Genomic DNA, 12,660 nt, shown 5'->3' with positions numbered 1-12,660 from the left:
CTGTAGAGTTGCAGGGGATGACCACCTTGGGGGCTGACAAAGGGTGCTGTGCTGTGGGCAGGAATCACAGGAGACTGGGCTGGGACAGAACAGACTGATGGTGCCCTTGGAGCCTGGTACCAATTTGGAGAGTCTTAGTGAAGAACACCTTTCAAAAAGAGGTAGAATATGACACAGAGGCACTCGAGTGTCCATGAAAGCCAGATGCTGACAAGAGTGAGAGGTGAGAAGGAAGAGAGCAGAAAGGGGCAAAGCCTGTGAGATGACTTGGGCCAACTCTGAGGGTCCAGGAAGCAGAAACGGTGATGTCAGAAGGAGTAAAAAAAAGGGAAGCCTGAGGTCTAGTGGCAGGAGGGGAGCTGGTGAGACTGTCTCTCTGGATCCAAAACTGGATCACTTCAGTTTGAGACAGGAGCTGGCATCATGAGCCTATCCTTAAACCAACCACCTTCAAATCAAACCTCAGCTGTTTGTTGCTTGGGACCCATTCCTTACTGTATTTGGGTAGCTGATGATTTGAAGCCATATATTTGTAAAGAGATGTGTGGTTTAGCTAACTTCTGCATAGAACAATCTTCTTTTGTTTGCAGTAGTTTGGTATGGATCCACATACCATACTCTTCTGCCAGCAGCAGTATAAAACCTATCCAGAAGCACTGTCAGACCAGGAACCATTCCCAGCAAAGCAAAACCAGTCCAGCACCTCACCTGAGTGAGTGCAAACCTCAGGGGCATCATTTTTTTCAGACCTGATCCTAATTCATCAGTACATGCCACTGGGGCTCTGAATGCAACATAGTGGCAGACCTCAGACCTAACTCAGATGTGAGATCTCAAGCAAAACATCAGCTCTGAAGCAGACCCTTTCCAAATCATAGGCTCGTAGAATCAGAGAATCATTAGTGTTGGAAAGGACCTCTAAGATCATCAAGTCCAGCTGTCTACACAAGCAGACAACTCAAACCTCTTCTCAACTGCTACGTCTACACATTTTTTTCCACACACCCAGTGACAGTGGCTCCACCACTTCCTAGAAAGGCTTTTTGCTCTACAGGTGCACATAAAATCACATCTCTGTGTGCACACATGTCCAAAAAAGTCACATCACCTGGCACCCTGCTGAAGCCCTTTGTGCTGCTGTTCCTTGAAAGGCTTCCAGCTCCCAGCTCCCTTGGGTTAGGGACCAGAGACTCCCATTGCCTCATGTCTGCAGATGTCCAAATTGCCAGTAGGTGGTACAAAATACATACACACGGCTTACCAGGCTTTCCTTCCCATCCGCTGAACACAATCTGTCGCATCTCTTCTGCTGTTTTGCCTGTAGATTCCCAGCAAGGATACAGGCTTGGGAAGCCTGGAGTCAGTATGGCTGGAGATTTGCTGGAATTCTGCAGCAGCACAGACTGGTCTGCTGTAAGCACAGTATAGTTCAGCATTTGATTTTCATGAGGAATTACCCCAGAGAAATACTTTCAAAATGTCCTTAGCTGAATTATTGTAGTTATAAGGTATGAAATATTTAGCCAAAGCTTCATGAAAATCAGGCTTGATGTAATGTATAGAAATACAGACTATATTGATGTGGAACTGAAAAACTATGCAATGTGCATGTCAAATTGTAACAGAAAGACATAACTATGACAAAATTAAAGAATCACACGTGTTTCCTGACTTACTGTGTGAAGGAAGCAGGATGCTCGTTCTTTGCTTGAACCTTCAAGTGAAAGGTGACTTGTTAGGGAACACATATATCCCAGTGGTCTCCACAGTTACATGTCCTTCTGAATAAGGCTTTGGTAATCAGGATTTTGTATTTATTCTGCAAATATTGCAAATATTACTTTCAGAATTGTTCCTTCACTATCTTGACATGCTGCTTTTGTTTATGGGTTAAGGTGACAGTCATTTGCAGCTGTGTTGCCACTTACAGGAAAAGGCATGTTTTTTATTCTGCTCACAGAAAACAGTTATACAAGCATGACCTGTGTTAGATTAGATTTTCTGCATTAGAGCAGTGCAAACTCAATATTCACCAGTGACCTGAATTTACTTTATGCTGATATGAATTAATGTAGAGTGAGACCCTTGATGTGCAGCGCTACCAAACCAGAGCTTTCTGCTTTTATTTAGAGAAAGTCTCTTTCATCTCGTACCAGACAGAGCACCCTGTGCATATCACTTTGATTTTAGCTAGCTGCTGTCATCACAAAGCAACACTGAATTTGTCAGAATTCCCCTGGCACACCAAACACAAAGCTGCTCCACGTAAGCTTAACAAGACCGGTGTGGTACTGTCACCTCTGTTTTTCCAGTGCATGAAACATATTGATGGATATCTTTCCTATCCCTGATCTAGAACCATTTTTTAAGTGTTTTGATTAGCCCAAATCTTTCCATAGACTCGAGCACTTGTCCCATAGTTAAGTACATCTATCTTTGTGAGATTTGGAATCTTAAATGGTTCAAATAGTGGATTATTTCCAAAAGTCCTCTAGCCTATGTAAGGCCCTAAACATCTGATTTTTTTTTCCCCGACAAGTGAAGCAAAAGACACCACTAAGCATAGCAGGAGGTTGATTCATGTGAACATACTAGAAAAAAAGCCCAGCAGAAGTTGAGAAAAGAAGTTGGACTGTCACTATCTCTTGTAGATCAAGCTTCAACAGAGAGGCTGGTTTTGCTTAGAGCTCTAGCCCCAAATAATTGGTAGGCTGTGTTTAGCTAAATGTTAGGGTGGGTTGAGCATTTGAGCACTGCTCTTTGTACAATGAGTTGTTCTTTGTCTACCTTTCAAACCCTTTCAGATATCCATAACTGTTCTCACAGTTGCTCTAGAAAATTAGATGTACTTTCTGTTTTGAGACACCTGAGCCTTTCTTAAAATGTATATTTTCCATAAAGTAATAAATTTACACATTTCTATTTACAGTTTTAATCTCATTCTTACAATAAATATTAACTTGAAAAATTAACACTGGAAGCTCATAGATCAGTGTGGTATGATTTATTTATGGAATTGAAGGACTATCACTATACCAGTCCTCTGCATTTGCTTCCTACAGCAGGAAGTTTTTAAGTTAGCATTCAGCAAGATTTGGCATAGGAGAGATGTTTCAGCTCTACTGAGCTGAAAATATCATGCTCCTGCATCTGTTTTATGCTAGAATATTTTGCAGTGGAAAGTATTAATATAGCAACTCACTCTGCTATTTTCAGCAATTTGTTTTTCATTGGTGAATCGCATATATGCAGTTTTAAGTCATTTAGTTCGGTTATTCAGTTATTTGTAAACCCTAGCAAAATTTTATTTGTTTTCAAACTCAGATGTAATTTCCTTATACAAACCACATGTGAAATTTTGCCTCGGTGTCGTTTGCTAATATTAGGGCACAACAAAGCTAAGAAGACAGGGAAAATGTATAGAACCACAGAGATTTGGACTATGTGGGCAAAAAGCCATTTTGAAGCTCTTTTGAGCTGCCTACAGCCATTAAAAATACATCTGGTCTTCTCATGTGGCTATTATTCTGAAGAAAATAGCAATGTTTTGTCACTGATATAGTGATTGTCAGCCAGCATTAGCTTTAATGATGTTAATTAATCAGTTCCCCTTACAAACAGTTGGGATTAATAGTATCATCTTCTGGCTACCGCTGGGTAAACCGAGGCTCAGGTCAAGCATTCCCCACTCTCTCTGCCTTGTGTTCAGGCTTCTCTGAGCTACCTCAGATTGCTTGTAAGATCATCCTTCCTTAAAGATCAAGGTTGCGAGATCAATACAAGATTAAGTTCTTTGCTATTAGCCTGAGCAGCTTTTTCTGTTTCCCAGAACTTACTGATGTGCCATTGTGCAGAGGTCGTCCTTCTGCTGAACTGCTGAATAATCCAGCAGGGTGCAGGGCTGAGTTCCCTCTCCGGAGGTGGAGAGCCAAGATCAAAATTCACTTCTAGGATAGAGCTGAGAAGACTTCGTTCATTTTTATCACTTCTACATCCAAAACATTGGCTACTCAGAGAATATTTAGCAAGGAACAATGAAAAGGATTAAAGGGCGGAGGAGACTGATAGGCAGTGAAGTAAAAGAAATAATACCATACACACATGTTTTAAGTTTTCTGTTTGGGTTTTTTTTGGCATTTTTTTAAGATGCATGTTATCCATGTAAATAAATACTAAACATCTATCCACATAACACCTACAACTATTCAGAAGGTATACAACAAGGAAGGTATGGAAATTTTTACAAATTACATCATTCAGTTTAAGCTCATAATTTTCCCACATACTTGAAAAAGCCCATATTAGGAACAGAGAAAGTAGAACTTTAAGGCTGGAACCTACATTGATTGCTGATGAGTGCTATTGACATATTTGTCAACCTAGTTTGATAGAAATAACCCAAGGCATTACCATTCATTTTGTCCTTGTAGGTAGGAAACTGCCTTTGATATGAAACCGCCAAGTAGGAAACTTGAGTAGGTTATGTAGTTTTGTCCCAGTCATAAATAGGACAAACACAGGAGTCCCCTTTTAAAACACTCTTCATGATGACTCTTTCCATCTCTGTCATTCAATCAGGGGTGTTAAATCTTCATTGTTCACAGCTGTGGTTTATTTTTTTTCTTTTTCTCCAAAAAGCCTCTCACAAAGTACAAACTACCTGGCCTTGTGGTCATTCCTGTCTGTTTCTCATGGGTAATTAGTTACAACTCCAGTTTAGACACTGGGTCCCAGCACAGCCTTTCAGAATTGTGCCCATGGATGTTTTGATGGTTTTTTCTCTTTGCAGGGATACGTAGTCGATGAACATGCAGCCATGCAAGCTCGATGGGAAGAGGCATCTAGAGAAACAATCAAGAAGACAACCAAGCCATGTCCAAGCTGCAATATTCCAGTAGAAAAAAATGGTGAATTTATTATATATCTCATAGTTAATTGTCTTTCAACAATCATTTTGAAATACAAATATGTGACTATAAATGCTTACGTATCCACACTGTTATGCCAAGACAGGAAGAGCATGTAGAGCCAGCCCTGGGGGCCGTCCCCAGCGACCCAAAACCAGCACCACATGAACCCAGAACAGTTATATAGTGTTGTCCCAATCATAAATGGGACAAACACAGGAGTGCCTATTAATACACTCTTCATGATGACTTTTTCCGTCTCTGTCATTCTATCTGGGGTGTTACTTGTTTTCATTATTCATAGTTTTGGTTTATTTTTTTATTTTTCTCCAAAGCTCTTGTGTTTCTTTTTTGTGCCTCTTCAAGGCCTCTTTATATAAATTTATCTTTGAATTAAATCTTTCCCTCCAAAACAAAGGAATACACTTCATATTGAAAAACTGTTTCCTTGCAGAACCCCCACCATTCTGAGGTATCAAGTGTTGCTTGTTGCTTTTCTGGCAAGATGGGCTTTAGTCCCTGAAGCAGAATCAAACTTACAGTGTCCACTAAATCTAAAGTTGTAAATCTAAAGTTGTAAAACCACTAATTAAGTCTCAACTAAATGCCCCATCTAGATAGGAAAAATGAGGCACAGTGAGACACTGGATGTGTGGATGTAGTGTTCATATGCCTGACTGTCCAGCTGGTTGTCTGGATTTCCCATTTTCACTTGAAAAAATAGACATTTGCAGGGCAAAACCCATCTCACAAGGAAACAGAAGATGTGGGTAATGGAGACCAGAAGAATCACACCTAGAACTGGGGTGTGAAGCATTGGTCCTGCTGTAGGTGGCTGCACAGTAAATACTGAAAGCAGATGAGATTAATCTCAACCCATGCCCACAGCAGAAGAGCAAGTCAGAGGGAGGCACACAAGTCCTGACAAACTGGTTGCATTAACCAGTGTTTACCATGCAGTAAGAAAAGTAATCAGCTGTTACTGGGGTGGTTAAATGGATAACAGGAACAGCAAATATGCTATACCCGATAGGTTCAATGCTGTTTCAAGATTTAATTGTAATCATATGATTAATCGAAGTATATTAAAATTATTACCTAGATATCATGTGAGTATTAAGTATAGAGGATGCTTCTCTGTTTTTGAGGCAACCCTTACTCAAATAAGATGTTGAGAACACCAAGTAAGACACTGTAGACTGCAAGAAGAGACCACTTCAAGCAGTGAAAGCACAGCAATATTACCAAGGAAGAGTGGAACACTTTTCCACAGCTCTCTTCCCAGTCTGAGTGAGTTTAGATACACATCTATGTCTCTCAGAGGAGTGCAACAAAGTTGTTGGCCACATTGATTGGAGCACTCTCCACCCTGACTGCCAATCTCAGCTGCCCTGTAGCAGATAGCAGCATGGTTAATGTAGATTAGCAGGTAGAGCACCCATTTGACAGAGGGAGCCTATTGGGGGTTGGGTCCTGCACTGGGACTGAGATGCGTTTTACTTAGTGATGGTATAATACGACTCACAAGAGAGGACTGGATGTGAACCTTAAGTGAAGTGTTACATGGAGGTTGGCCATTGGCACTCATTTCAGTAAGATAAAGATGTCTGGCAAATTGCATCTCTTATGTAAAGGTATAAACTTGCCATCACAGCTAGTTTTCTCTCTCAGCCTCCTTCAACAAACCAGTTCTTGCATCTCCTGCTGTTTTGTCCTTCTGAGAATCATTCTGGAGTAGCATTTATTTAGAAAAAAAGGAAAGGTGGTGCAAGGGTAGCAGGTCATACAGTAGGGAACACAAATTCCTGGTACCTCCCATTGCCATCTGGAGGCTAAGATGACATTTCTTCATACTGCATGCTTTTACTTCATTTTGAGCTATGTAAAGGTCTCTGTGTGGTAAGCAGCATAATTTCCATTTGAAGTGCCTTTCTGTAATAACCTCTGACAATGTTGAAGTTTTATATGTTACAAAATAAACATTTTATCAAGGTTGTGAGCAGAGAGCTGCTGCTCTCACAGTCTGGGCAAGTAAGAATACCAACACACAGGAAATACTGGTGTGATCTCTAGGCTGCTTCAGATACTAGGAAGATTAAATCAGATTACTTATGTCGTTTTCATATAATCAGCAGTCAGCCAACTAAGTCTGTGCCTTCTGATTTGTTCTCATTGCAAATCTCTCAGTTGTTGACTCCAGATTCAAGAAAATAATTTGATTTTGTGCAATTCCTGTCTCGCAGCTGGAGTAAGGTAGAGTACCCTTGAGCACATAGCTCCATGATAGCTTTGAGAGGCCACAGACTGTCATCACTTTTCCCTATCCCTAGCAGTCTTTTCCAATTTCAGGCAGGGCTGCAACTCCTTTTTCATAGTCCCTCAAGTGAGACCAGTACAATCCACCTCAGTCAGAGTACCAAGTGTCAGAAAGCCCAAGAAAAGTATTCCTCAGGTTTGTATTCTACGTGGTCAATAAATGAATGCCTAAGAAAGTTGACTGTAGAACTGCTAACTGTTGATTCACATCTCTAAGTGTTTGCCAAGTGCTGAAACCATTCTGTTGCTATTTTGTAGGTGGCTGCATGCACATGAAATGTCCTCGCCCTCAGTGCAGATTTGAGTGGTGCTGGAACTGTGGCCTGGAGTGGAACAGAACCTGCATGGGAGATCATTGGTTTGAGTAGTGGTGCTGAGGACAGCCTATGTCATCAGGGCCAAATTCTGAACTCCTTGCTTAAACAAATCTCCAAGTGGTTTCAGGTACACAGAGTTCAGAAATTGGCCCAGTTTGTTGGTTTTTGCTTTCTTGCATACACAATCATACTCAAATCACACTGAAGTTAATGCCAAGGGCTTTAAATCCACTAAGCAACAAATGTAATTGTTTTAATGGGCAGTCTTGCTCACTGTGGTACAAAGAGGGGTACATTCTTCCTTATCTTTCTGAACTTGTGTAGTCTGTTAGCACAGAGAGCATATAGGATTACTATGAGGAAATTTTCTTCACATTTATTGTCAGGAATCTGCAACTTTTGCAAGAAGAGTGGCCTGCGTTGTGTGTGTGAGTGTCAAGAAGGAGTGGCGGATGGGTCCTGCATCAGCTGCTTTTTCTTTGACCACTCCTTTGCTCATTCAGCACAATTTTTTACTTAGATTTTTGATTTTATGGCAGTATTTCTTAACAGCTTTTTTGGCAGAGGAAAGACTGTGGCTCTTTGGTGTTTTCTCAGGTTTCCTTCCTCACAGGAAGGAGGGGTTTTGCTTTCAAACCAAATTCTCATAGAAATATCCAGCCTTACGCTGTATTTGTGCATGGGTATCTGCAACATATGACCCGAAACCTGTCTATGTACTTATTATTGACTTTGTCACCATTGAAAGACTAGCTAAGGATACAGTTTCAGCACTAGTCAGGACTTCTGTTGTAGTGGTGGCTGGATCTGACTCAGCATCGTGCAAGCTGGACTCACAGGGCTTAATTTTTTCTTATTTTTACCTCAACATTTTGGATATGGCAAAGGGAGGCAGGAGGAGACTTCTCAGGGGGTTTTCTCTACCATCGTTATACTAAATTGAATCAGAGTGTGGGCAAAGCTCTGAAAATACATAGCTCAAAGAGTGTGAGGCAGATGAACTTCTTTCATTTTACGTTAGCACAGTAAGTAAAACTTAGTGGAGTTTTCAAGCCTGAACCATCTTGGTATGGTGTGCTTTATTTTTCTGTCTCATTGTGAAATGAAATGTCCACTGTTCACATCCAAAATGCTATGTAAGGATTTGCACAATTCAGTTTTGAGGAAACAACGCACAATAAATAAAGTGGTCAAAAGTTTAAACTGTCTTTTTTTATTTGAATGCAAAGTGCACACAAAGATGTTGGGTGGGTCATACATCTGCTTGACTGATTCAAACACCCAGCAGAGAAGCTAAACATTTTATTAAAACATCATACAGCACAAATAAATTACAGGGCCATGGACTTCTTGACTAAAGTTTGGATTAATATTTTGTATGGCATGACTGCAGACTCCTGAAAATATGAGTTTGCCTTGTATCAGTCAGTGCAGAGCAAGAAGCTTGAGATAAAAAGAAATCCCAGGCCAGGCTTGCTACAGAAATGTCAATTTTCTAAAAGAAGTAGAGAGTTCCACTCTGCTGGAAGTGACGCCAAAAGTCTGAGGATACAAAGGGATGATGGCATGAGGTACCAAAATGAGAGGGAACTGGGAAAATGAAAAAGTCTTTAAGAAATGGCCGTTGTTCTCTTGTTGCCCTTTCCTGTTTTCCTTTTTGACACTGGTGAACTAAAATGTATGCAGAAGGAGCTACCTTAAAATGTAGTGGTGCAATAGAATGCTGCAGTGTAGCTCATCTAAGTACATTATCTTAATGGCATATTTTAATGTGAGCTCTGATTATTTCATCATGTGATTTTCTGCACCTAGGTCTACTTTATAATTTCTATGGTTTGTTGCCTGCAAGCTAGGGAAAAAAACCACAATGCTTAATTTTGCTTTGGTAGCGTGTTGCATGGGAGCTCATCACTGTATTTCATATCCACAGGCATTTGGAATAAAAGAAGCCCTTTTTTTTTTAGTGTTTTTTTCCAGAGGAAGGCAGTTTCACTGAGCTACAGCCTGCCCTAACAAGACAGTATTTTAATTGGCACATAGAAACATGTAATTTATGTCCCTGGATCATGGTCCAGTGAAGTCAGTGGACTGCAGATCAGCATCTGTATTTCTTTCTGACCTTTCCTTATTTCTGCATTTCTTCCATCTGTATTTCTTTGTTCTGAGCAAGGCATGAATAAAGCTAGAACAGAAGCAACTCTTTCTTGGGAAGAACTTGTCAGAGGATGGGATTATGAGCATTCATCTAAGATATAAGGGCAGGAAAGGAGAATAATGAAAAGAATAACAGCATTTACTCAAGATTATCCACTTTTATATACTGACTTTATAGGCCCCTGGCACATAAGATTTCTTCACACAGTCCATATTGACACCCTGAAAAAAAATAATGTATCCTGGAGAACATGTCCTGATCTCTCTGTTAATACAAATATATCATCTGTGTCTGTATACACACCCCCACACAGAAAATGTGAGGTGGTACAGGCTGTAAAACTGATCTCTATTTACAGTAAGATTCTCATAGTTTCTACCATTTAAAATGAAAAAATAGGACTAATGCTCTGCTGACAATGAATTCCTATAGAGATGTGTGAATTGGACTTAATTTCCTTACAATGTTAAGGTACTTCTACATTTTACCTGATTTGATTACAATTTATATGGAAATATTTCCATGTTTAACTAGCAAATTTAGAAAAATTTCTATGTTTTTCCAAACATGATTGTCAACTGATGACAACCTGGATAGGGGCACCCAGGGAGACGGAGTGGAGCCCCTTGCTTTCTAAACTCCTTCTGAGAGAGGAGTTTAGGTGCAAATGAATTCAACCTTATAGAGTCAGATCTGTCCCTCCCAGGGATAGTGACTAAAATGTTACAGCCCAAGGAAATGCTCAACCATCAGACACCCCTTGATTGGATTAAGGTGAAGAGACACTCAAGGTCTGAATTTGAACATGATTTAATCAGAACTATGGAAGAAATAACTCATGAAAGCTGATTCAATAATAAGTTCAATTATTACGTATGCTCAAGCCACACAATCATAAGGGCTGATAATTTGGATCACAATAAGGGTGTGTTCAAGCTGCACAACCTGGGAAAAAATGTGGTAAGCATTGTGTTACTTAATGATTTTAGGGAAGTCAGAGAATAGGAAAAGTCAGAGAAAAGTAGATAACAGAAAATTACCACTTGTTTGGACAGCCAGTGGGGGAGGGTTGGTGTCAGCAAAGCTCCCAAAGCCCACCATCCCAGTTCCTCCTTTTGCAGGCCTGTTTTGCTTAGTAAGCCTGGTTGAGATGTATCAGGTTGAACACCTGGAGCAGAATTCCACCCATTTCACTCCTCAATCCTTACCTATGTAGTAGTTTCCATATGGAGGCCCTAGGCCATTTCCACAGGTGCTAAGCAGTCTTTTTTCTTCTCCCGGAGGGCTTAAAATGATGTTTGACACCACTTCTCAGGATAAATGTCCTGAGAAGAAGACTGAGCTACAGACTCTGAAAACACCATTTAGTTTGATTTCTTATAAGTACACAAGAGATCTCCGGGAGAGCTCAATGTCCCAGTTTCTTCTCCACCTCTTTGTTAGTGGAATATTTTTATCCAAATGTTAAAAATGACCAAGACTCAATATTTGGTTAATGATTTAATTTAATTAATAAATTGAAATTGCAGTAAGCAAAGCAGCGCTGGGTGCATGGGGAGTCTCCGCTCCACTCACACGCACACTTCTAAAACTCTAGAATTACCTTATGTTGATTACAATTTCATGAATATTAAAAAGGGGTGGGTTTACATATATATTCATAGGGATTACATCATGTTATTACAATATTCATGATAGGTGGAGTCTGGGCGGAGTACTCTCTTGGGGAGATATCGGGGGATCATTGGGGGGTCTTTGGATGAAGTAAGAAGTCTTCCTCAAACTTGAACCCTTTACCTTTCTTGTTTTCGCCGACTTCATTATCTTGTTACAGAGCAAAATTAGACCCTAGCCATAAATTTTCCCTTACCTGCTGGTTGTGGCATTTTTATGTTGTCTCTGTGCAGATGTTCTCATTCTTTTGGTGCCCCGTTAGCTTTGGCAGTGCTTTGTTTTAAGAACAAGGCTCACGCTTCAATTATCACCAAGACAGAAGTCAGTCTCGTTAAGGCCTTGTGTTGCTTACACTGTTTTTGTGGAAAATTATAGGTCTCAATTGCTTTGTCTAGCCCCATATTCACTTTCTTCTTAGTTTAATTCTGAATTTACTGGTTAGGAATACAAATTCATTAACATCATATATCTCACAAAACCACGTGCATGCACACTCTCTCCACCTAGTTTTTGCAGTGCAACCTAAAATCCAGAAAGCACTGATGTCAGAATTGCTTTAAAATCTTCAGTTAAGCGCAGCTGAAGCTACACACAGTACACTCCTTCTTACTTGGTTCATGATTGTACTCTCTGCTTCATAAACAGCAATCTCCAGAGCCTGCCAACTTTTTCTGCTGGTCACCAGGACAAGAATTGGTTGGATGATGACCTCAAGCAATGATCAAAAGATAGTGCTAAAATTAAAAGCAGCAATCAATAAAATGAAATAGTATTCAGACACTGCTTCTGTTGGGGCCAATAGAATGTTTTTCTTGGAATGGATGCTAAATGGGCCTGAATAGGTTCAGCCAACTCAGTTTGCTTGTGTATGCCTGGAAACTAAGACTGGAAAGTTGCTAAAGCTGCACTGGTCTTTTCCAAAGGAAGGACATTTCAATTTGGTAAAAGGCTCTGAATTTTTTTTTTTTTTTGATGAATAGCTGAAGACCATGTGTTCCACAGCTGATGGAGTTACAATCCAGAAAAACTACCGTGCAGAGCAACACTGACATTTTGCAGGGCTCAGTGATACCACAAATGCCAAGTTTGCCTTTTTTTTTTTTTAAATTGGCTTCTGAAAGGCAAAAAGAACTGTGATATTTACATTAAAATCAGCCATTTAATGAAGTTGAGATCAATTTTTATTGGAGCTTGTAGTTTTAGCCATGATGTAACTAAATCTAACACTATGCCAAAATGTTACTCAGGCTCTGCTTAGTGAATATTAAGGCACTTATTAGCTGAGATGCAG

At 40.1% G+C, this 12,660-nt stretch overlaps 1 protein-coding gene across 2 annotated transcripts in view; it reads left to right on the top strand.

The window, feature by feature from the left end:
* The window catches only part of PRKN (parkin RBR E3 ubiquitin protein ligase), a 710,558-nt gene extending 701,815 nt beyond the window's left edge, over nucleotides 1-8,743 (top strand). For both annotated transcript variants that reach the window (XM_030448441.1, XM_030448442.1), the window contains exons 11-12: nucleotides 4,790-4,907; nucleotides 7,482-8,743. In XM_030448441.1, the coding sequence (XP_030304301.1) occupies nucleotides 4,790-4,907; nucleotides 7,482-7,591 (228 nt within the window). In that variant the 3' untranslated portion in view covers nucleotides 7,592-8,743. The remainder of the gene's footprint in view (nucleotides 1-4,789; nucleotides 4,908-7,481) is intronic.
* Nucleotides 8,744-12,660: the final 3,917 nt, after the last annotated feature.

The sequence above is a fragment of the Calypte anna genome, chromosome 3 (assembly GCF_003957555.1).
Source record: "Calypte anna isolate BGI_N300 chromosome 3, bCalAnn1_v1.p, whole genome shotgun sequence".
Classification (NCBI taxonomy): Eukaryota; Metazoa; Chordata; class Aves; order Apodiformes; family Trochilidae; genus Calypte; species Calypte anna.
Note: the sequence above shows the minus strand (reverse complement) of the source record. Positions and strands in the feature narration are given on the sequence as shown.